The sequence below is a fragment of the Balaenoptera ricei genome, chromosome 16 (genome assembly GCF_028023285.1).
Source record: "Balaenoptera ricei isolate mBalRic1 chromosome 16, mBalRic1.hap2, whole genome shotgun sequence".
NCBI classification, from domain to species: domain Eukaryota; kingdom Metazoa; phylum Chordata; class Mammalia; order Artiodactyla; family Balaenopteridae; genus Balaenoptera; species Balaenoptera ricei.
Window position 1 is genome coordinate 61,786,927 of NC_082654.1, and position 26,047 is coordinate 61,812,973.

Below are 26,047 nucleotides of genomic sequence, written 5' to 3' on the forward strand. Positions count from 1 at the left end.
GGGAGTTTGTCTAAACCCACAGTATAAGGTTTAAAGCAGCGCTGTGTTCTAGGGTGTCGGCTGATGTTCTCAGAGGGCGAGGGGAGAATTCCATAGAGATAGGCAGCCAGAAGTAGGACTCGGGTGCTGGGTCACCCTAGTCCTCCCAGTCAATGCTGATGGGGCCGCCTGTCAGCACCTGGCTCTGTGGACCACTGTCATTCTCTCCTCCTACTGCCTCACGACGCATTCGCTGGTGGCAGCCCTGGGCACAGCGGGAACGCTCGTCCAGCATCCCGCAGACAAGGACCCGGCAGTGCAGGAACACTTCCTAGAAAGATCATAATGATAATGAACAAAAACAGTGAAAAGAGCTGCCACTTGGGGGCTGCTTACTAGGAGCCAGACACAATACCAAACGTTTCATATGTATTATCTCATTTCATCTAAACAACCACCCTTTGAGATAGATATCGTCATCCCCATTTTACAGATGAGGAAACTGAGACTTAGGAGGTTAACGAACTTGCCCATATTCACACATTTAGTAACGTGGCAAACACAATGAGTCATGTGGGTGATTTAAAACCCCACATCCATAACTTCTGCCTTTGTGCGGGGACACAAGAGACCTCTGTGAAGACAACATCTAATAACGTTAACATCTTGGTTCTTCACATCAAGGTCTGGGCATAACATGGGCTCCCACGCACTTCTGTGTAAAATAACAAGTTCTTTCTCCAAGCTTCTTCCTATAAGTAACTTCCCCATGCATGCTGCCTAGCTGAGGAGGAAGATCAGGGTTAGTCATCATGGTTAACAATTGTTCTAGAATAATGATGTAGCGGGACAGGACATAAATACACTTAAATGCAGTATGGAAAAGACTGTTGGTCTCTTAAACTTCCTTTTGTTTATGTGTTTCGACAACTCTACTAAAACAAAAAACAAAAACCTTCTACCTTACAGAGTATACATAGCCTCTTATAACCTCTATCCATGTATATACATTAAAAAAAAAACTATCACATTCAATTTGCATGTAAATTTTTATGACAATAGTTTTTTCATATCTCCTTTTTCTGTATTTCATTCTGCATTAACTGCTTAATATTGCATTAATTGATACACTGTTTGGTTTAAACAACACCTCTCTCATAACAGTGCTCTATAAACACATTCAACAAGTCATGTTTTACTTTTTGTTTTTGAGAAGCTGTCAGAATTGAAATTTTTAGACGATGATAATTTTATGGTTATTACACATTGTCAGACCACTTTCCAGAAAGTATACCAATTTATACTGCCACTGTATACATCGCCCTCTAGCCTTGCAAGTTGGGATTTATAATTTTTATAAATTTAATATGTATAAAATAGTCTTATAATAATTATTTTAATTGGCACGTAAGTACTATTTTCACTGAACATTTCACTATTTGTCTTTTCTGCAAATATTCTGTCCATATACTTTGCCACGTGACCACTACACAGGCTTTTTCAACCACATCTGCTCACAAGGATTTTATATTATAATCACATAGTACTTTCTTTGAACAAGCCCAGTTATTTTACTGGGGGGAGGGGCAGGTAATTGTGACATTCATGGAGGTGTTAAGCTTCTAGATGGCCAGTTTTATAGTATTTTTCATAGAGGTGATGCAGATCCTAACTGTGGGCTTGTAGAATGTGAACAAACTGGGACACCATGAAGGAAGGCTGGAGAGGAGAGATACCTTTACAAGGTAAAGGTGTTCAGCTCACCTTGTGGTCTTTGCCCACAAACTTGAAGACAGGGACCTGGAAGTGTTTTGCGAGGTGATCCCGTGATGTGTACTGCTTTACTGAGTCATCTGAAACACAGCTGGAAGTAGGGCAGGATAGCACGTAAGACTTGATTGTTTAAACAGAGGTGGAAAAACAATCCAGTCCAACGTGTTTGTTCCAAGGAGAGGCAAACTGGGTGGAGGAGGCTGGGCTGCACTCAAGATTTTTGAGAATGAAAGAAAAATGAAATCCCCTCCCTGTGAAGGCATCTTCAGACACAGGCCTGCTCATTAACGCTGTCGGTCCCGTCTCTCATTCTCTGTACCCACAAACTGGGCACAAGGACCTCCTGTTAAGTCAGTGTATTGAAGTATTAGCAACAGCAGCAACATTTGTTTCAGAGATATCTTTTGAAATCAAGGTATCTTTTTAAGGCTGTATTTTCATTTGTAATATATTGCAGGAATTCTGCATTTACGTACTTTATTATTGATTTGAGAAGGGTTTTCTTTAACTAGATTTCACTGTATTCATAGACACTCGCCCCTGAAGGGGATCCAAAGGTGAGCAAACCCCAATTTGTACAACAAAGAGCTGCATAAAGATGTCAGTTTCTTAGAGAATAACTGGATCTACTGGGGAAAATCATTCACCTCCAAAATGTTTTAATTCCTCTTTTCCCAGATTTAATGCTAAATTTTAGTTTGATAGGGCTTTGGGGTTTTAATCTCAGGTCTACCGCTTAAAGTGAAACTCCTAGGCTCGCCTCAGGATTAGTTGAGGGTAAAGAAGGGTTAGTAATGCTCCACTTTGAGGCGAAGGTTTAGTACTGATGAACCGTTTCTCCTAAAGGCCAGGACTCACACATGTATTGTCTTTTCCATTCTGAATTCAAAAGGAACTTTTTTCCTGACTGTTTTCCTTTTATGGATACTTAATAGTTCCCGTCTACCAGGCCAGTAAAAAAGTGGGATCAAATATAAAAGCCTATAAAAGTTGATACTTGGCTCCACATGCTTACAGACCACTTTCTAGTTCATTGTTAATTGCTGTTTCAGGGCAGTTGAAAAATCCAATAAAATTATTTAAAAATAAGACATCTTGACTTGTATTACCACTACTACCTTATTCCCCTAAACTGAAGAGGATCTAAACGTATAATGTGGTTTCTGTTATTTCCTGTATTTATGTACGCATTTTCATTTTCCTGAGGTTAAATGAATTTATACCATCTTCTGATTATGTTCTCTAATAAATACCTAATGCATATCTAATCTGTGTGACACACTCTGCTGGGGGCTGCACAGGAGATAGAGATGACCAATATGGTCTGTGACGTCAGGGAGCTTAAAGCCCAGTACCTATGATAACAATAGTAATGTGACATTAAAATGGCACTTTTCATGTGAATGCCTCAGCATCTTCAATTTATCTTTACCTAAAAATACTATTTTTAAAAAATTGAAGTATAGTTGATTTACAGTGTTGTGTTAGTTTCTGGTTATACATATATATTCTTTTTCGTATTCTTTTCCATTATAGGTTATTACAAGATAGTGAATATAGTTCCCTGTGCTATACAGTAGGACCTTGCAGTTTATCTATTTTATATATAGTAGTTTGTATCTGTTAATCCCAAACTCCTAACTTTTCCCCCCATTTCCCCTTCGTTAACCATAAGTTCGTTTTCTATGTCTGTGAGTCTGTTTTTGTTTTGTAAATAAGTTCATTTCTATCATATTTCAGATTCCACATATAAGTGATATCATATGAGATGTGTCTTTCTCTGTCTGACTTACTTCACTTAGTATGATAATCTCTAGGTCCATCCATGTTGCTGTAAATGGCATTATTTCATTCTTTTCTATGGCTGAGTAGTAAAAATACTATTTTTTTTTAAAGGGAAGATGTGGCAGAAAGAGTTGTTGCAGGGCAACACGTTACAGAATAGAACCCAAGACAAATTCTGGCTCTTGATTTGGTGTTTGCTGTGATTAGACAATGCTAGTTCATCAACTCCAAGTTCATGTGCTAAAAGAAAGTAACAATGGTATAGGAAAATCCAAAATAACTGATTACCCAAAAGTTGTCCAATATTTGATTTTGGAATTCAATGTTTCTTTTTTCTGGAGATAAACTTTCTAATTCTACTTTGCTTAGGTTTGCATTAAATTATTTTGCATTCTCAGAGCATATGCCAACTAAACTAGAGGGAGGTGAATCAGATGTGTTAAATATCAGCCTGAATTAAATTTAAGCTGAGGACAGTGAATAATCAAACAATTTAGAAATATAAGTAAACTGCATTATGTTTATTTTGGGGCTCTGAACTAGCCCCAGATTAGTATTATGATAAATACTCATTCAATAGTTCATTAGACAAATATTTAATGACTTACTGTAGGCAAGGCATTGAGGAGGAAGAAGAAAGGAAGATATCTAGTTCAGGTCAGAAAGAATCAGGGAAGGCTTCATGGAGGAAAGAACTCCCAATGTGTCTCGAAGGACCAGTAAGAATCAAACAGGAAGAAAAAGGGAAGAAGATTTCAGGCAGTGGAAACAGCAGGTGCAGAGTCAGGAGGGTGTAAGGAACAACAGAATTTGGGAATTGCCCATGGTTCCCTTTGGCAGGAGCAGAAACTGGAGAAGGTAGAGGTCAGAGGGCGAGGAAGAGCAAGCCAAGCTGAGAGTTGGATTTTATCTTGAGGGATTATCTCAAATGCACCATTATTGTCCTAGCCAATATTGTACTATCTAATATTGCACCGGAAATGGGACTGTTTTCCTGTGAATAGTGGAAACAGGCCCACACAGCAGTGTTTTTGAGTTCCGTCTATGCTTTTTAACAATTTTAATATCTTCCATAGCATTTTCTTGTTGTTCTGTGCGTACTAACGGCTGGAAAATTAAACATCACAGCTTCTTAGAACTGTCTAAAATAAAAATATATAGTCAGTCCTAACTGAGGGTCTGAATAACAAGCTTTATTGAGATTGCAGGTTACATGTTTTCCCAGTAAATGAGTTAAGACTATACGTTTATGTTTGCAAAAAGTAAATACGAGGGGCAGGAGAAAACTTGGGGTAAGTGAAATATTCACTGTCTTGATTGTAGTGATAGCTTCACCAGGGTGTATACGTCAGAACTTATCAAACTGTACACTTTAAATATGTACATTTATTGTATGCAAATAGCACTGCAATAAAGCTGTAAAAAAATTTGAAAGGAACCCAAATCCATTCTCCCCCAAAAGTAAATCCATTCCCTAATCTACTTAGCACTAATTATGTGACTAAAAAAAAGACATAAAAATTGATGCTTCTACGTTTCATTTTAAAACTTTGTGGAGAACCCTTTAAGATGGTAAGAAGTCTAAAGGGCTTCAGCCCCCTATGAGACTTACTCTTAGCCATCTAAAGCAGCTCAGAATGATGCAGTTTCCAGATTCTGAAAACAAGCTAAGGAGGCTACAGGAATCTGAAACTAGAAGTACTCCCGCTGATAAACAGTTAAATTTACCAACCAAAGGAAATCAAGAGGCATCAAAATGTTTTCAGCAGGGATCTGACTATATATATAATATTTTTTCTTTTGGCTGGATACCCAGGGCTCTGTGGAGCTGAGACTTGAGAGCTGGGATTTAGGAGGCTGTTAGAAAGCGTTTTACCTGTCCGGGTGAAAGATAATGAGAGCTGGAATTAAGGCAATAAGAGTGGAGAACCAGGTTGGAGTATTGCTACTTTTAGAAAGGCTTCTCAGTTGATCCTAATGTGCATCAAGGGTTGAAAATCATTGTGCAGGAGAATGATAGCAGCAGGTGAAGCTTGCCTGTGGTGAGAGATCTGGGGAGTTAAAAGCAAAGGAGAAATTTCAGTCTATCAGGCCAATTAGCAAAGGGCATGAACTGGGGCACACCTATGGTGCTCTGACTAGACTATTTGCCTTTTCTTAAGCTGCAGGTCCTGATCTGCCTGAGATATGTCCCATCTGACGTTGAGAATGAGGAAGAAACTGATGAGATACTACTATGAGTTTGGGATGTGAGTGTAATTTTCCTGGGAATGTAAGCAGTGGGCGTGGTAACTGCAGGCTTCCAGTGATACACGGAGACAAGCAAAGTTCTCAATCCAAGCATCCTCAGGGAATACGGAAATCGCCTTTGTATAAAACAAGCAAACAGAAACAAACTTCACCTGATCCTTCTTCTCCTAAAACTGACCAAGTATTTCTTCTCTCCCTTTCACTACCAAACTTCTTAAAAGAGGGGCCTGCATTTGCTGCTCCCACTTCCTAACCCTCTTGCATTTCTCAGCCCCCACTTGCCACCCATGCTCTACAATCTCTCTGGGCAGGTTAATCCTATAGTTTTGACTATAAACAGGGGCAATTCTCTGTCCTTTGTCTCTAGTCTTGACCTTGTTCCTGGGTCTGACACGCATTTCCAACTGCCCACTGAACTTCTCTGCCTTAGTATCCTGCAGGTATTTACAATACAATATTATTATTCGGAATTATCATATTCGATATTTTCACAGCAAATCTGCTTTTCGACCTGTGTCCTTTCATCTTGGTTAAGGTCATCTAGTCAGTCATACGAGCTAGACCCCTTGGAGTCATTTTGGACTCCCCTCTCCTTCACCAGTTTTTACCACCAAAATGCGCACAAATGGTTTCTGAACTAATTAAGAGCTGGCGAGAGTGCTGCGGTGGTTTTAGGAAATGACTGAGTTTGCTCTCGCGCCCAGAGGTCGGATGTGAACTGGGGCTAATCCATCGTCCAAGCAGCCTACTTACCCATCCCGGATGAGGTAGTACTTCAGGATCTCGTCGATCTTGGACGTAGGGGTGGCAAAGCAGCTCTCCACCAGGCTTTCTAAGCCATTCACGTGCACCAGGGGCTCAATGCCAAAGTAGAGGGAGTCTCGCAGCTTGAGGGTGGGAAGAGCTTCCCGGTAAGGCTCTTCGAACTCATGGTCCTTGAAGATCTCCAGAGTGAAAGGGAAGATCCCGTGACTGCGGCTCATGATTTCCAGCGGGGTGTTGCGAAGGTTGGGAACGTAGCCTTCGGAAATGGTGTACAGGCGCGGGAACTCACACGTCACAGGGATCAGCAGTTTGCTGGTCCGGATGATGATGTCGCCGCTGCTCCCTGGGGTCTGCTTGGGTAGACCTGTCACAAGGTTGCTAGCCACGATTTTGTCGTTCACCACCTGAGCCAGGCCAGGGCCAGGAGAGGAGAGTCTATGTTTATTTCCACAGAGCGCCTCAGCCCCCGCCCACCGTAACGTTCTCCAAATTTCTTTTGACATCAAAGCACGTGAGAGATTTGGTTGCTGAAGCCTGAAGCTTTTGTTTTTTTTTTTAATTGCTTCTCCTCCTTTTAGCAAGATATTTTGACTGTTAAAGAGTTTTACATACCACTTCATGGTCAACCCACACATCCCTTTGGAGTATTAGTCATAAAAACCTGAGCTATGCAGAATCAGCCAATTCAAAGCTCTGATATTTTAGAAAAGAACAGCTTCTGTCCATTATTCTTTTTCTGGAATCCTAGACCTGGTGATGGTGCTGCAGCATGACCTTGTGCTGAGCTCAACCCCACGCAGACTTCAGCTGTCGCATCTACCCAGATGATTTTTTAGTTCTTCATCTCCAGCCTTCTCTGCTCTCCTGTGCGCCAGAACCCCTGGCTCATCGTAGGGCATTTCCATTTGATTATCCACAGATACAACAAACACAATTTGCCTAAAGTGGGACCTTCTCCTCATATATCTCCCCCATGTCTCACCCCAAATCTCATTAGCTCTCTGATTTTCTCTAAGTTGGATTCAATAAATAAGTATTTGGTTGCAAGGGCCTCTACACTGATCTCCTGGGTCCAGGTCCTCATTTTTCTATCCATCTTGCCCACTTCTGATTTCATCATGACAGTGCCTGCTTAACCCCGTTCCTATGGGAAAAAGCCCAAATGTCTCACCACAGCACACAAAGCAGATGTCTGGAAGCATAGTCTCCCCCCATCTACTTTTCCAGTCTCCTTTTCCAATCAGGCTGTGTTGCCCATTCACTCAGCATAAGCCTCAAGAATTCCCGTCTCAGAGACTGGCTCACTTGTTTCCCATCTGAAATGCCCTTTCCTTTCGTCTCTGCCTGTATAAACCACACACATGCTTCCACCCCAATTCAAGTCCCACTTGTCTTGACTGTTCCAGTGTTTGTCCCTTTCTGGACTCCTATACCACCCGTCAACTGTATCACTGTCTCTTATTTATAATTTGTGTGTGTTTTTATCTCAATACTACTGTGTATGTTCCTAAAAGTCAGGAATCTTATTTCACATATCCCTCAGGCTCCCAGCACAGGGCTGTGCACAGATTCTTGTAGGAAAGTACAAACCTTTTACCTCTAACTGGTTCAATCCCTGAACTCATTTGCTACCTCATAAATGAACCATCATCTATATCAGTCACTATCTTCAAGTACAATAATTGGTCAGAGGAGACATAGCCAGCCTCCTGGTACTGGTGCTGATGCACTTAGAAAAATGTCTGCACATACTGGAGAGATGGTACTATTTGAGAACAGAAAGAGCAGAATTCTTTTTAAGCCGCTGTCCTTCCAGTGTTGGGACCACAGCACAGCAGATGCTGAATAACACATTTGTTAAATGAATGGAATATGATTTTTTGAACTCCATTCTTTTATGTGGAAATATTTCATCTATGACACAAGCCACACTGCACACCTCTGTCAACAACTTCCCAAATAACTGGATTTGGTCATTCCCCAAGGGTCCTTCAGGAAGAACCTACCTCGACCACTGTGCCACATGTCTTGAGGGAGAAGAGGATGTTGACGTGGGTGCCATTGGACACGCCTCGGCAGGAGGTGTTGGTTAGGAAGAGCTCCAGACCGCCGACCAGGTCCCTGGGGATGCTCACTTCAATGGTGTTCGACTTGCAGAACACGGGGACTGCAGGGGCAGAAACTGCTGTAAGAACCGGAAAAGTGGAACTGGGAGAAGGGAAGGAGGATTCTAGGAGAAATAACTTCTCCCTCCCACACCTTGAGCTTTTTGTTCTATCCTCAAGGAACTCTCTGAGGCTCAAAACAAATTGGTGAATAAAACCTGGACTCCTAACTCCCAAGGTTGTGGTCAAATAATGCTCCTCAAATACTATATTGTTTCCCAAATGAGAAAATACTGTATCAAAATTTCAATCCAACGAACATTTATTTCCAAGTGTGTCTAGCATAACTCCATGCACTGAAACACCTAAAGGATGAACTTTTAGCACAAACACAATTTATTGGCAACACAGAAAAAGCACTGCTTTGATATAGGCTTAAATTACATAACGCCACCGCTTTGACTTTACCATTAATTACTGCCCCATAAAACAGAGGTAAGAAAAACAGCGTTAGCGCACTTGGGGAAGAGTTCTAAATTGTCCTTGCATTGCTCAATAAACCATAAACTATAAAATTCACTTTAATTTAATATAAAAAGATTGCTCTTCCTTAGCGTTCACTTCTCTAGACTGTACAAATATTCTAAAAGGAGTACAAAGGGTACTGTCAGACAATATGTGAGGGCAGTATCAGTATATGAGGGCATATCACAGCAACGGCTTAGTATAAAGAAGTCACATATAGGTGCTCATTAAATACTTGCTGGATGAGTGAATTAATTTTCTGGACATAAATAACTAGATTTCCAGAAAATCGTTCTCAGAGGATTGTTGATGATCAGATTGTACATGTAGGGGGAAGGATCAGTTCCCAGGGCTTTCAACTTTTCATAAGCCAATTATCTGTTAGAAAAGAGAGGAACTCCATCTAAATTAAGTATTAGTTATACAACTAATAATAGAAATTAGAGAAAGAAATCAAAAGTAAAAAGCAAAGGAAACTGTATGATCTAGCAATCCTGTTTCTGGGTATAGGTCCAAAAGAATTGAAAGCAGGACCTCAAAGAGATATTTGCACACCCGTGTTCATAGCAGCATTATTGACAAGCAATCCAAATGTCCATCAACGGATGAATGGATAAACAAAGTGTGGTATACCCATGCAGTGGAACAGCTTTATAAAGGGAAGGAATCTTGTCATATGCTGCAACATGGATGAACCTTGTGGACAATTTGCTAAGTGAAATTAAGTCAACCACAAAAAGACAAATACTGTAGGAGTCCACTTATATGAGGTACCTAAAGTAGCTGACTTCATGGAAATTGAAAGTAGAATGGTGGTTGCCAGGGGCTGGAGGGAGGAAGGAATGAGGAGTCCTTGTTTTAATGGGTATAGAGTTTCAGTTTCGCAAGATGAAAAAGTTCTGAAGATTCGTTGCACAAAAATGTGGATATATATAACACTACTGAACTATACACTTAAGATTGGTTTAGATGGTAAATTTTATGTTATATTTTTTTACCACAATTTTTGAATGGTTCCAGAGTGAACACACGCTGCTAAAAGAGGTGGTGTTCTAAAAGATGAGAATCTTGACACAGTTGGTTGAGGAAGGCAGGGAGATTAAGAGGGAGGAATTAAGAGCAGAGGTTGAGCGTGTACTACCTTGGCAAGTGTGGTTATCCTCAGACAGCACCAAGCCCCGGGGACATTCACACTGATAGCCCTTCTCAGACATAAGGCAAGAATGGCTGCAGCCGCCATTGTTATTGTGGCATCCCTCAATGTCTGCAATAAAAACCAAAAGAAAAGGGAATGATATTGTAGCCCTCTTCCCCAAGAATTCTGGTTCTTGGACTGGTACTTTGCATCAGGCATTGTACTTGACTTATCACAGTATCACTGGGGCCCAACTCAGTCACTGAGACATGACATCCACAAAGAAGTTTATTAAATGTTAAAGCTACAAAGAGCAATCTTACAACACACATAGCTCTAACCATTTAAGCTGGTCATTTTGTAGAATGCCCTTCAATCCGGCTTTGTCTGTTTTTCTCATGGTTAGACTACAATTTTGGGGAGGAAGACCCGAAAGTCATTTCTTAATTTCTGTAACATTTAGTCCACCCACTTTGAAATTTTATAGAGCATTATTGATGTAAAAGGGACTGATAGAATATAAATTCACCTAGAGCAGCTAAATGGATCAGAGTTAGTCAGAGCTATTACCAATGGTTGGATCACCAGCCCCTCTCCTCAAATCTCTAGGAATAATAGCACTGGAGATATGTTTCTTGGGCTGACAGCACATTATAAAAATGAAACCTGGACAACACACTGAAAGATTCCACTCAACTGAGCTCTTTGTGACATTCCTCTTACGAGGTAGTTTTTTTAAAGTTTTCTTTTTAAAAGTTTTCCATTTTCAAAAAGCATACTCATCAAATGTGCAAAAAGGAAAAATATTCAGTTGAAAAATGAAGAAACTACCACATAATGTCATAGTTAGCGAGGAAAAATAATGACCTTTGTGGGCTCTGGATATGATCTTCTAGATCATGGGTCATCAAACTATGGCCTCCTTAAAAAAAAAAAAAAAAAAGACTATGGCCTGCTACATGTTGTTGTAAGTAAAGTTTTATTGGCACACAGTCATACCCATTTATTTCCCTATTGTCTATGGGTGCTTTCTTATTACAAGGGCAGAGTTGAGTAGTTTCAACAGATTCCATATGGTCCGCAAAGCCTTAAATATCTACTATTGTGTTTATGCGGAAAAAGTTTGCTGGCCCCTGTTTTAGAGGTAAGATAATAAAAGGGAATACGTTCAGGAATCCCCTGGTGGTCCAGTTGTTAGGACTCCACACTCTCACTGTCAAGGGCCTGGGTTCGATCCCTAGTTGGGGAAATAAGATCCTACATGCCACATGGCGTGGCCAAAAAAAAAAAAAAGGGAATGCTTTCAAATCATGTAAGATGTTCACGGAAAGATATGAGCCAATTTCCAGTTATAGTTAAAAGTCTCACTTCATTAATAATAAAAATATTAGTCCTCAGTAAATTAACTTGAGATGAATCAATTTTTGTGAAACAGGGAGAGAGAATAAATTTGCAATGAATTAACCTTTGCAAAATTTAGGAGAGATTAGGCTATCACCTGTTTATAAATCTGTACAGTTAAAAAGGATAAGAGTATTCCTATGGGTTTTTGAAATAGCTGAAAATGATATATAATGGTATAGAAGAAAGCATAAAATATGCTATAAAATGTTAAAGTCAACATTAATAGGAAATTTTTTTCTTAAAAATGGTCTTCCTTAAGTCAGTTAATTTCCCTGGGCCTCAATTTCAATATATGTAAAATGAAAGGGTTGGATTAAATGTTCACTCAGGATATTTCCAGGTCTAAAATTGCAAAGCACAAAATAAATTGAAATTCTTATTTGGTTTGAAGGATTTTAAGTCTCTTCCAAGGACATACCAAAATGTTCAGAATGGCTATATCTGCAAGTGGGATTGTGGTTAGTTATCGTTCTTTTACTCCTTTGTATTTTCTTCTATGAACATAACTCTTTCATAATAAAACAAAACAATAAAAGTTACTTTAAAATTAAAAAGAGCTTTTTATTTTAAAAAAGAAGATATGCTAATCTAACAGACTAGCTAAAGAAACAAATATGTTTGGACTCCCAATAAAATGTAAGGGTTTCCATAAAAACAAATAAACAAAAAACAAAACCAAAAAAAAAAAAAGTAGGGTTTCAAATATGAATCTTAGTCCTAAAGTGTAATTCATATTCAAATTTTATCTTCTGCTAAAATACTTTTCAGTTATGATTATTAGGTTTTAAAATTATATGAGGATTAACTTAATATTTCCAATAAAATACTCATGAGTAATTATAAATGTTCCTCATGGAACATTTCATTAATATTTAAATATTTAAAGATTATTGCATAAAATAAGATTTAAGGAGGATTCAGGACATCACTCTTATTCAATAAAATTTAAAGTACATTTAGTCTTTTTCCAAGGGACAGTAGTTTGATATCCTGGTTAATGGTCCCTGAGTTAATAATGCAAACTTTGTTGCATGAAATGAATTGTGAGTACTAGCTATGATTTTTCCTTTTGGGGTAGTATTTTATTATTTTGAATATAACTAGAATAAAGTGAAATCGTAAGCAGTATTATAATCTGTTATGCCACAAATTCAATTATCCTCTGGGACAAATCATATGTCCTCTGTAAATAATGATAATTAAGCCATTTATCTCTTCATATAATCTGCAGAATTTTTTTCTTTTTTCGTCTCTCAACTCCCAATATCATGAGATTCAGACTTATTAAAGTGGGAGTGATGAAATTTTAGTTGGGATAATTTGCAAGGGCCTTAGAGAAGGGACATTATCTAAGTTTCATGTCGTAATAGTAGACAATTTCCATTTCAATTATTTGACATACATTACAAATTCTTTTTAGTACTTAATTATATAAAATGTATACAGCATTTCTACTATCAAAAATAGATAAGTTTATATACAAATATGTTCAGAAATTATGTGAATAAAATGCGCAATAGGCTTTAAAAAAATAGATAAGTTTACTTATCTCTAAAAATGTATTAATCTCTAATAAATTCAAAGCATATGAGTAAAAAAAAATGGCTTCATGTTTTCCCAAACTTCCAAGATGGTAAGATTCACCTAGGAACTTGGTAAAAACACAAACTGTAAGGCCCCTCCCGCCCCACTGAACCAGAGTTTCCAGGAGAGAGGCCTGGGAAAGGCCAGCTTTAAAAGCACCCAGGTGGGGCTTCCCTGGTGGCGCAGTGGTTGAGAATCTGCCTGCCAATGCAGGGGACACGGGTTCGAGCCCTGGTCTGGGAAGATCCCACATGCCGCGGAGCAACTGGGCCCGTGAGCCACAACTACTGAGCCTGAGCGTCTGGAGCCTCTGCTCCGCAACAAGAGAGGCCGCGATAGTGAGAGGCCCGCGCACCGCGATGAAGAGCGGCCCCCACTCGCCGCAACTGGAGAAAGCCCTCACACAGAAACGAAGACCCAACACAGCCAAAAATAAACATAATAAATAAATAATAAATAAAAAATTTAAAAAAGAAAAAAAAAGCACCCAGGTGATTCTCAGCAGGGAAGTTTGAGAAACACTGCTGTAAACCATTTGTTATGCTACCTACCTCCATTATCTTGCTACTCCAGATGTGCCCCCTGGATGTGCAGCATAGGTGTCACCTAGAAGTTATTTAGAAACGCAGTATCTTCACCTGACCCCAGACCTACTGAATCAGAACCTGTACTTTAACAAGATCCCAGGTGATTCGTGGGCACATTAAAGTTTGAGAAACACGGAATACCCTATTTTTATACCCCAAATTAAAATGCAGCTCTTTGCCTCTTGCAAAACGCAACAGCTCCCTCCTGCTAAAGCTTGGAGACAAAATCAACACTGCATTCTGTCTGCAACATGAGCATCCTGCAATGATGCTCAGTGATGATGATTTGTGGTTTCTTTACACAGCCAGATTGTTACTCTCTTCTGACGTTGGCCAGTTTTATGAACATCAAAGAATAAGCCAATGGCTTACTGGGGGCTCCTGATGTGAATCCCTTCTTGCCCATCTCACCTTCACATGTCTTGCCATCACTTCTTAGCACACGGCCAACCCCACACTCACAGCGATATGAATTTTTGAGGTTTACACAGATCTCGCTGCAGCCACCATTGTTTTGTTCACATTCATTTTCATCTGTAGAAGAGAGACCACACCATTTACATACTGCTGAGCCATGCAGTCTTTTCCCAAGCCCCTTAGCAGAAACTCCACATCTTTTCAGATCCTGTCCATAGACTTTCTACAAACCAACTCCAATATAATCAGTTTTATTAACCTCATCTCCCCACCAAGTTATTTGTCCCTCTGCCCTCTGCTGGAGCGGGAGGCAGTTAGTTGGTTGCTTGCCAGTTCCCTCCTCAGGGCAAAACTGTTGGGGAAATGAAGTCCCCTTTGTTATTTGGGTTCACCTGCTTGTTTGTATTGGAGAGTCTCACTTTCTCCAATTCCTGAAGATTTGCTAAATAAATAAAACATAAATCAAACTGTGTTTTAAATGCATTAGAGGAATTTGCATCGCAGAAGGATATGTTGGACAGAATTTTTTGCGAAGCAGTCTTCTTTATAACATGAACAACTGCCCTCAAAATCTATTTTAAATATTGGAATATTCCCACATTGTACTTAAGCAATGATTGCTAACATTTTTGAGAATCTGATGAAGGACATGGACTCTTGCTATAAAAAAAAAAATGCACAGTTGGCAACAAATGTCAACCCCATTCCTTCTACAAACAAAAAAAGGGGAGCCTGAGGAGCTAAATTTGTCATGGCTTGGATATAGGTTATAAACCAGGGACTGGGGTTTAAATACCCACAAGGTGACAGAAGGCATGGCCTTGGGCCCACGAGAGGAGATGAGCTGGAACTGAAACCCTGCTCAAGTCTAGGACCCTGGAAAAGGTATCCCCACAATGAAAGGGGGAGGAGAAGGACTCTGCTCCGAGGCCCAGGAGAGAAGTAAGGAGCTCTCTGCCTGAGGCTCTAGGAAGGAGAAGAGCCTTCATAAACCCCAAGTTGGGCCCTGCCACGGTTGAAGTATGAACTCATAATTCCCACCTGGCATGGGGATCTTGAAACTGAGAAACTGATGTAAAATTTGGCCTGGACTGGTGAAGCTTCTGTGACAAAAGCAATCGAAAAACTCTCTGTAGTAAAAAAAAAAAAAGCTCCTCAAACCAGGTAATAAGAATGGAGTATCAGAGAAAAACAATTACAACAGAAGGTGGTTTATCATAAAACACTATGCAGGAGGAGATGATCCACTATGAGAAAGCTGACAAGATAACAAATGGGAGGCTTTGAACTGGAGAGGACAGAATAATCCAGAAAAATCCATAATACAAGGGTTTAAAAAATTACTAAACAGATAAAAGAAAGGCCAGTAACCAAAATAAAATTGTGTAGGAAGACAAGGCAGAATTGAAACAAAACAAACATACAGAACTCTTAGAAATGAAAAATATAGTTGATAAGATTAGACCCTTCATCAGAGCCCCTACTGCCTGGACAGTGGATGGTTAGAGGTGCTCGCAGCCCTCCTGGGAGTGGCCACACTGGTGCTTGGGTTCACCCTCTGTCGAAAGCCTGGATTGCTTACCTCGAGACTGATTTTCTTACCTGAGAGAGAAACACGCTTCTACTTATTGAAGCCATTGTTATCTGGGAGTTTATTGTCACTTAACAGCCTTAGATACTCTATGCCCCAGCAATTCCACTTTTATGGGTATACTCTAGAGAAAATCTCACACGTGAGGTAAGGTATCATTTTTATGTTAATTTTAAGAACACACAAAACAATGCTATATATTGTTATTGTTATATTATGTTTTTATTGTTATTTATTACATAAATAATAAAAGCATAAAAACAGGGACCAGGAGGACACACACTAACTTCAGAACAGTGCCTACCCCTGGAGGGTGAGAGAGGTAAAAGAGATGGAGTGAGATGGCTTTATTTGTATCTGTAAAATTTTATTTTAAAAAAAGGAAGAGGGACTTTCCTGGTGGTGCAGTGGTTAAGAATCCACCTGCCAATGTAGGGGACATGGGTTTGAGCCCTAGTCCGGGAAGGTCCCACATGCCGCGGAGCAACTAAGTCGTGAGCCACAACTACTGAGCCTGCGCTCTAGAGCCCACGAGCCACAACTACTGAGCCTGCATGCTGCAGCTACTAAAGCCCGTGCACCTAGAGCCTGCGCTTCGCAACAAGAGAAGTCACCACAATGAGAAGCCCATGCACCGCAACGAAGAGTAGCCCCTGCTCGCCACAACTAGAGAAAGCCCACATGCAGCAATGAAGACCCAACGCAGCCAAAAATAAACAAATAAATTTTTTAAAAAAATTTTAAAAATTAAAAAAGGAAGAAAAATTTAGCTATAAATCTGGGTACATGAGTGTCTGTTATATTATTTTCCTATACTCTCTGCCTGAAAAAAATAATTTATAATAAATAATTATAATTGTTATATGTTTTTTAAAAAACTAAAGTAACATTGACACATGCACATAAACACAAAACTTTGCCTCTAATTTCAGGGAATTCATGATCTCCCTGAAACCAACAGACAGGCCCCAGGCAGAAACTGGGGGCTTTTCCCTATGTCCCGATAGGCAGAGATGTCCAAGATAAATTGTTAAGCAAGAGATGTGTATGGTGTGTATAATATGCAACCTTTGGTTTAAAAAACGGCAAAAAATAAATAAATATGTATATTTTTATTTTTATATCTGCCTGAAGAAACCCTGGAAGCATATGTAAGTAAATAATGTAAGAGTTTACTTGGGGGACTTCCCTGGTGGTCCAGTGGTAAAGAATCTACCTTCCAATGCAGGGGACGTGGGTTTGATCCCTGGTCAGTGAACTAAGATCCCACATGCCATGGGGCAACTAAGCCTGCGCACCAAAACTACTGAGCTCACGCGCCTCAACAAGAGAGCCCGTGAGCCACCACAACTATAGAGCCCACGTGCCCAGGAGTGCATGTGCCACAACTAGAGAGAAGCCCGTGCTCCACAACGAAAGATCCCGTGTGCTGCAGCTAAGACCCGACACAGCCAAAAAAATAAAGAAAAATAAAGAAATAAAATAAATATTAAAAAAAAAAAAGTTTACTTGGGATGGAGTTGGAGGAGAGGGAAATGGAGCAAATGGGGGACAGAGAGCTAGATATTTCACTGTATACCTTCATGCTGTTTAACTTGGGAGCCATTTAAATACATTACCTATTCAAAAGTTATATTAAAACAAAAGAAGAGATGAATGAACAACTCGTGCCTTAAGAGGAAGCCAAATATTTTCCAACAGATGCGCGCGTGCACGCGCGCGCGCGTGCGTGTGTGTGTGTGTGTGTGTGTGTGTGTAGTGTGAGGGGGGTTGAGGGGAATTGTAGGAACCATCGTCCCCCACACCCCGAACCTGTTTACATTAAATCACATAGTCAAAATCAACCAGGCAAGAGCCCTAACAACTGTTATGGGAGTGCCTAACCATGCTCCATGGGATGGCCAGTGGAGTTCATTAAAGAGACTGAGGAACAAAAGCTTTTCTAAAATAAGAACCCTTTGATATCCCTTTCATCCTGATGCCCTATCCCATCCTGATCTTGTTACTCTTCTTCTGGAGGAGGCAGCTGTGGGGTAGTCCTCCCCTTTCTCTCTAGACTTGTTTTAACTCTATTTGAGTCTGAATACAAAAAGCTTCATAACACTAAACAGAAAACAGATGATCTTCAGTCCTGGGTTTTTCAACTCTATTTTCTCCCTGCTGTAGACAACAAAACATGTATACAATTGGACAACTCTGGATTTCTTACAAATAATCTGACTCCCCTTTCTTGCTACTCAGACAAACCAAAATTATATTAGTGAAGCTATAGGAGTATGTCCTTAGATAATTCTAGACCAACGCTATCCAACAGAAATACAAAGCAAGACACACATGTAATGTAAAATTTCTTAGTAGTCACATTAAAAATTTTGTTAAAAGACATTGGTAAAATTAATCTTAATAAATTTCAGGGACTTCCCTGGTTGTCCAGTGGTAGAGAATCTGCCTTCCAATGCAGGGGACGCAGGTTCAATCCCTGGTTGGGGAACTAAGATCCCACACACTGTGGGGCAACTAAGCTGGCGCGTCACAACTACTGAGCGAACGTCCCTCAACTAGAGAGCCCTCGTGCCACAAACTACAGAGCCCACACACTCTGGAGCCTGTGTGCCACAACCAGAGAGAAACCCACGCGCCTCAACGAAAGATCCCGCATGCCACAACTGAAGATCCCACATGCCTCAACGAAGATCCCACGTGCCGGGCTTCCCTGGTGGCACAGTGGTTGAGAGTCCACCTGCCAATGCAGGGGACACGGGTTCGAGCCCTGGTCTGGGAAGATCACACATGCCGCGGAGCAACTAAGCCCGTGAGCCACAGCTGCTGAGCCTGCGCGTCTGGAGCCTGTGCCCCGCAACGGGAGGGGTCGCGATAGTGAAAGGCCCGCGCACCGCGATGAAGAGTGGCCCCCGCTTGCCGCAACTAGAGAAAGCCCTCGCATGAAACGAAGACCCAACACAGCCAAAAATAAATAAATAAATAAATAAATAAATAAATAAATAAATAAATAAAGTAGTTATTAATTAAAAAAAAAAAAAGGGATCCCACGTGCCGCAACTAAGACCCAATACAGCCAAAAGATAATACATAAATAAATAAAATAAACTAAAAAAAATAGATTTCATTTAATCCAGTATGTCTAAAATATTTCATTTCAATATATAATCAATATTAAAATTATTGATATCTTTTATTCTTTTTTTGAACTAATCTTCAAAATCTGGTGTGTATTTTATACTTATAGCATGTCTCAATTTGGATGATAAATTTTCATCAGAAATGCTTGAGCTGTATTTTAGAGTCATAAAATTTACAGTTCACTCAAGTTGTCCCACACATTTTTAGTTTTCCAATGACTGAATCAAATATTAGCTTTTAAATTAAAATTAAGTAAAATTACAATTCAGTTTTTCAGTCACACAAGCCACATTTCAAGAGCTTCATAGCCACACATGGCTCGTGGCTAGTGTATTGGACAATGCAATCCCTGACTGTCCCGACACATGATATAAATTTGGCTTGAGGCTTTAGTTATGAACTAAAAAGTCAAACTCCATTCTGAGTTTTCAGAGACACAAACTGGAAAAATGATGGCGCTCTGAGTCAGGAAGAGTTTTTGATTTGTCTTTTACTCCTAATAGCCTGTTTCTACCGCAAGATGGGTTTCTTACCAAAGCATGTCTGTCTGTCGGGGCCTAGCACGGTTCCTGGAGAGCACGTGCACCCACTGGTATCCAGGCAGCTGCCGTGGCAGTCCTCATCACAGATGTCATAAAAATCTATGGAACATAAAGAGGACCTTTCATGAAGGGCGAGGACCAGAGGACACTCTCATCCATGAGAAAGCCTCATGAGTTCAAGAATGGGGTATGAATTCCTAGCCAACATCAAGAGAATTCTTCATTGATCAGGGTTTATATAACCCAATGGCAAGAGATGCTGCCTAGGGACATGTTCTGTCATTGAGACCAATGAGTCCCAACTTCAGATCCACAGGCCCTTGGGTGACCATGGACCTTCTGCAAATCTAAAACCTCAGCAAACATGAGCTGTAGATTAGATAAGCATTATGTCCTACTCTTCTATGCAGTCTATTTTTTAAATGTATACAGATTTTTATGGGATTAATAACATGAAAATTCATTTAAAAGTATTACTGATCTCAAGTGGCTTCTTCCCATTATACATCATTTAAAAAATCAATGGGCACTAAGCACAATGCTACCATATGGATGTCTGAAATATATATTAAGAAGGGGTCTTCCATGCTCAAAAAGGCTGGAAATCCACACTAAATAACGTAAGTCAACATTTCACTTTCTACTGTTCTGTTTGAATGGAGTGGAAGACAAAGTAAAACTGATCAAAGTCATAGCTCCTTTCCCTTTCTAGTCTTCAGGAATTTTTCAGAAATCTAAGAACAGACCTCAGAAATCATGATCTGGAGGTATCCATGGCCCTAAATCAATGTTCTTCAGACTCTGAGATACTACCATAACCAAATTTCTTACAGCGTTTTTCTCTTTGATGCCATATGTGGCCTTGTGGGGGAGGGAAAAGAGCCCAGGGGAAGGTACTCACAACCACAGTAGACATGAAAGCAGACGCTGGGCTTGGCCAGACGATACACATAGTAGCCTCCAGGGCAAGCCTTGACCTCCACCGTGGTGTTCCAGAGGCAGCAGTTCCCACTGAAGCTCGCACAGGCCTGGCGTTGCACAATGCCATCACCTTCCAGAGGGTGGCTGCCATTGAGCCAGACAGGTGCATGGGTTCCGCAGTGGTTTTCTGGTATGCAGAAGGTGGGCATGGCATCTCCTGCCATGCCTGTGAAGCGGTACCACTCCCCATCCACATTGTTGTCACACAGAGGGGAACCTTGAGACTCATCAAATTGGTGGTCAGTGTTCCTCCACGGCTCATTCAGGCTGATGTAAGCAGAACAAGGATCTAGGGCTGGGAATGAAAAGGACACCTCAGAGGCACCTTATGATGTTTCAGATCACAGTGGCAATAGCCTGAGTCCACCTTCGTGGTCTTACATTTTGGCTTCTTAGTTCAAGAAAGAGATAATCTAAAGTCACCAAAAGTAGCTGTTTAAGATTCCTCAAGTTGACGTAAACATATTTCATAAATGCCTTTTACATTTGAAAAATTATTTCAAATCTATTTAAGGTTTTGTGTTTGCATTGAACTAAACCTTTTATCCAGAGTAATCATCTGATAGGATAGTTGTTCAGACCAAGGGAGGTTATAGTCTCACTGAAATCTGCACTGGTCAGACTATATTTTGAGTACTGTGTTCACACCTGGAGGCTATATTTTAGGAAAGTAATGGACAAACTTGATGTCCAGAGGAAGGTGACCAGATTTAGAAGGGAGCCTAACAATTATTTACTGGGGAAGAAGCTGAGAACTACTGTTCGGAGGAAAAAAACCCAAACAAACCAACCCTGAAGAATATGCATCAGTCTTCAAAAATCTGGAACGGCTTGCGAAAGAGGAATTAGCTTTCTGTTACAATGACAAGAACAAATTGTTATGAGGAAGTGCATTTCAGTTCAGTTATCTAGTAATGGAGAGGCTGTATCACAGTGTGGTAAGCTCTTCATCTTTGGAAATTTTCAAAAAGTAGTTGGATGGTCATTTGTAAGCAAGATTTTGGATGGAATTTTGCATTAGCAGGCAGTTTGGCTTGATAATGAATGTGTAAAGCTCATTCCACCTTAGAAGGAATAGGCCTCTGGCATATGTCAGCTGCTTTGAAATACACAGTATAGTGTCAAGTAATTACCAAAGATACTCTCCATGTGAATGTTGGTACATGTTCCATCACCTTATTGAAAACACCATGAACTTTGTGTCTTCACAATTAGCCAGGGCATCACTGTCTAGAATACAGCAACATTTCAAGCATGCATTTTTAGTGCATAACTAACATGGACAAATATCTCATCAAAAACATTTTAATGACTGAATACACCAATATCCCCAGTTCACTGCTTCTCTCAATTTCAGGAAAAGATTGAATTAACACAGGCAAATTGTTCTTACAAAGAATCTATAAAATCAAGAAATTCTAGAAAGGAGTCCTAGCCAGAGTACCATCCTTCTTAATGCATGTGAGGCTGACTTAATAGATATTGTAGGCAGGGAATTCATATTAAGGCTGATATACTTTGTGGGCAGGAAATTCAGCTTCAGCAAATACTGCACAATAATTAAGTGTGGATAGGCCATGATCATAAAATCTAAATTGTCTAGAAAATATTTTGGGTTTTCCCAGTCTACATTTCAAATTCAAGTTTACTCTCAAAACTTCAGTCACATGTAGAGGAGGGTGTAGCCTAGTGCTTATGGCCCCACTGAGAGTATAATAACCGTTTGGGACAAGAAATAAGTAGGATATTGCATATTCTGGAAGTAACACTTTTGCAGAGTTACACATGCCAGGAGCAACCCTCTCCTTATAATGTCCCTGCGGTTTCCCGACTGTGCCCTAGACCATGGTTTGATGTCCCTTGAGAGGAAGAAATGTCCTCATACAGACTCTCTACCCTCTGAAAAGGGAAAAATTCCCTTCTCTGCTCTCCCAGCTGTGGTTCTCTTATGAAGACAGATTTCCAGGGCAATTTCACAGGTGATTATAAATTCATAGAAATATTTGGTTCATCTCCTTGGCTCTAATTTTATAAGACATGGTTAAGTACTCAACTTTTAATAGCTTTTACAGAAATTCCTAAACCTCCCTCAATAACTATTTCATGATTTATAAAGTTTTTCCTTAAATTTAACTATCATTTCTTGTGCTATTTGTTGAAAGTTTACTTCCTCTCGTTGTAGGTGATACATGGCACAAATAAGAGAAATTTACTATCTTCTGTAAACTAAATACATATTTTAAAAGTTACCCATGCAATATTTCCTAACATTAAATAAACCCATTCCACTCACCCCCTTTAAAGGGAGTAATTTAATCCTTTAATAATCTGGCCGCTGGCGTTAATTCCTTTTTTCAGTCTCTCAATGTGGAGCCTGGAATTCGGTATTATGCATGTTGCGTCCTGAATTGCTGACGTATATATACACACGCACACATAATTCACCCCTCAAATGAGAGAGCTTCAGAGAACAGCCTGGTGGGCAAAGTTCGAGTCAGGGGGCCCCAGCTGGCAGACAGCCGGTCAGCCTTTATTTACCAGGATGTTCGCTCGTCAGCCCGGACGTCCGTGCGCCCCCAGGGCCGGCACCTCGCCGTGGCCGAAAGCAGAGAGCAAATGTCAGCATCCCCGCCCTTTCGTCCCGGGGACCAGGCGTCCCTCACCCTCCAGGTCCGCATCCCGGGCACCGCCCCTCGGATAGTACCGGTCGCCAGATTCTGCCCCCGCACGCTCGGGCCGGAAGCCCCTCCTCTACTTCCTTCCCTCTCCCCCTTCGCTTCCCTCCGTCCCCTCTCCCCATTTCGCTTGCCCCTTCCCCCCTCCGCTCTTCTCCTTTTCTCTCACTTACCCTTTCCTCTCAGGCAACCGCACCCCCACCCAATCCCTAGCCCCCAAAGCTCTCCCTTTATCTTGCTTATGGCATTGAGTCAAACGTCCTAGAAGGTCTGGAAAAGAAATTAATAAAATAAAAAAGATCTGGGAAGGGAGAAGGTGTCTGGTGGGAGGGTACAGGAGGTACTAGAGGGAGGAGTAAGCCAGGGAAGAGAGTGGGGAGAAAGCGGAGAGGAAGTTGAGGGCAGGACCACTTTGACTCAAGCGACTCTTGGTTACTTACTGGCAGCAAATACAGGGTGATTAAACTTAGCTCAAACCTATCTTTAAGACTTTTTTAGACCAGTTTTAGATTTAGAGAATAATTGAGGAGATTGTACAAAAAGTTCCCATTTTCTGGCACCCAGTTTCCTCTATTATGAAACAATCGTACACTAGTATGGTATCTTTGCCACAATTAATGAACCAGTGTTGATACATTATTATTATTATTATTATTTTTTGATACATTATTATTAACTCAAGTCCATAGTTTAGATTTCTTTAGTTTTTGCCTGTTTTTGTCTATTCTGGCATCCCATCCAGGATACCACATGACATTTAGTCTTACATGTCTCCTTAGGGTCTCAAGCCTATTTTTAATGTTTATTCTTAAAGGTACTAGAGCAAGGCCTTAGTTACCCCGAAGAAATAGGGACAATTAAACACTGAGATTCTCAGAGGTGCCAAGAAGGATGGTTCTCGCCATCTCACTCTCTCTTCTAGTTAGAACTTAAATTCTAATGGGAAAAGGAGAGAGAAATTTGTTACAAACTGGAATTAACACTTTGCTTTGTTGGCCAGTTTTGTATCAAGTCTGGAGGTACCAAGGGGGGAGACAGTTTAAGATTCACTCAGTCTCTGCAAAAAGTCATATTTTCAGATGTCAAGACTAAGAAGTCTGATTTATCCAGATCTGTGCCTTTAGGGTCACACTCAGTCCCTTGTATTAATGAAAAAAAAAACTCTCTCCTCTGCTCTAAAAAAATTTTTTTTTCCCTCTTAAAGTTGGGACTATACAAGTGCCTAGAATATAAAGAGGTTAGGATTCCTTTTACAGATACTCCAAGAAATATTTAGCTCATGGAAAGTTGTTTGGATTTGGCAGATCCATGGAAATTTTGGATGCCCAGGCAAAAGGCTAAATGGAACATAAAATGAAATTCTCTGAAAATATATCTCCATAGGTTTTCAATGACTTTTCTTCTCCTATTCTAGAACCAGTATTTAAGATACTGGAATCTTGCTCTTAATAACCTGTACATAACAGCAAATTACTCCAACAAAAAGTACATCGTGCCAAGTACTTGACACAAGACTTACCCACTGGTGACCCAAGTGTTACTGTGATGAAGAGGCAGGTGAAGAGCAGGAACTGAAGCATCCTTTTGGACCAGCCTCCAGAGACAGACTGGAAAATCCTCTTCATTTCAGTTTTCCTTTGTCCGCTTCTTTTTCAAACACTTTTAAAAAAGGCCTCTAGGCTGTTGTGAAGAAGACTTTTCAGTACTGGTTGGGGCTTTATCAGAGGAAGAGGATGAGTGGGATAAGGTGTCCATTGCTCTGGCCTTGACCCCAGATAGAAGCACTGCTTTACACCGTCAACAGAGTTATTTTATTGATATTTTTCTTTAGGGGAAAAAAAAGAAAAACCCTCACAATCCCTCATCCTCCTATTGTTTTTTTCTCAAGACTTCCCTGCAATGAGACCTCCAGTATCTTATCCAGAAGGGAATTCTAAAAGAGGGACATCCCCTCACATCAAAATCTTGTTTTGTGACTTCAAGGAACTGATTTCATAATATTGCAGCCATAGCATTGCACATTACATGAGAATGAGATAAAGCCTAATTTTTGGAAATGATCTTTAGAAAATGTCTTGGTCAGGTGGTCAAGGAGTTTAAAATAGCACACAAAAGAGTAGTAAGGACAGGTGTGGAATGAGGACAATATTCTCTTGAAGCAAGCATCCAAGTCTGTTTTATTATGGTCTTTGGTATCAAAACTTCCTAAAGAAACAAGGTTTAAGTTGTGTTTGAGCAGCAGTATCTCATGTTTTCATAGTGCCTTTCTTCTGCAAATTTAAAATGGTTAAGTGTTATTTATTTCACTAATTCTCACACTAAGATAGGGGTAGGGGCTTCAGATTAGGAACTATTCATTAAATTGACGACACTGAAAAGTAAGTGACAAAGTTTACTAGAGTTTCATTTTTAGACAAGAGAGGGACAATGTAGGGTCCTGTATATTACATGTCACTAGACATAACCTTAATAATTACAGGTTTGGAGTTTGCCAGCTTCCTGACATCCTACAGTGCGTAGAATGAGAATTGGCAAGCACTATTACTGAAGATAATGTGAAGGGGAAGGATAGAAAGAAGGGTAGAGAATAGGTTTTTGTTTGTTGTTTGTTTTTAAATATGATATTAAACAAGGATCCACGTGAAACCAAAATTTTTCTCTCCTAATCTTACCTTGACCTGATGCTTTGGGCTTCTGTTATTCCTAAACTTTCCTCATCTATGCTTCTTTTCCTAATAACTGAATTTCTAGTGCCTGGGAAAGAAATATTATTGTCTTTTAGGAAGTAGTCCCTAAATTTGTCTTCAT

At 40.2% G+C, this 26,047-nt stretch overlaps 1 protein-coding gene across 1 annotated transcript; it reads right to left on the bottom strand.

Moving 5' to 3' along the window:
• Positions 1-81: 81 nt before the first annotated feature.
• On the bottom strand, positions 82-24,819 carry OIT3 (oncoprotein induced transcript 3). Its single transcript, XM_059899670.1, has 9 exons — positions 24,759-24,819; positions 20,485-20,859; positions 19,575-19,682; positions 14,304-14,426; positions 10,324-10,446; positions 8,559-8,719; positions 6,541-6,956; positions 1,744-1,843; positions 82-310 (listed from the first exon to the last, which is right to left on the bottom strand). Exons 1-9 carry the CDS (start codon positions 24,817-24,819, stop codon positions 137-139), a joined length of 1,641 nt encoding a protein of 546 aa, XP_059755653.1. The 3' UTR covers positions 82-136.
• Between the last annotated feature and the right edge of the window lie 1,228 nt (positions 24,820-26,047).

Bases quoted from the DNA above. Each gene is read 5' to 3' on its own strand.
- OIT3 (XM_059899670.1), bottom strand. From the start codon at position 24,819: ATGCTTCAGTTCCTGCTCTTCACCTGCCTCTTCATCACAGTAACACTT. The intron at 20,860-24,758 runs GTAAGTCTTGTG...TTTCATTCCCAG, and splicing joins AACACTTGGGTCACCAGTGG to CCCTAGATCCTTGTTCTGCT. The intron at 14,427-19,574 runs GTAAGAAACCCA...TCTCTTCTACAG, and splicing joins CGACAGACAGACATGCTTTG to ATGAAAATGAATGTGAACAA.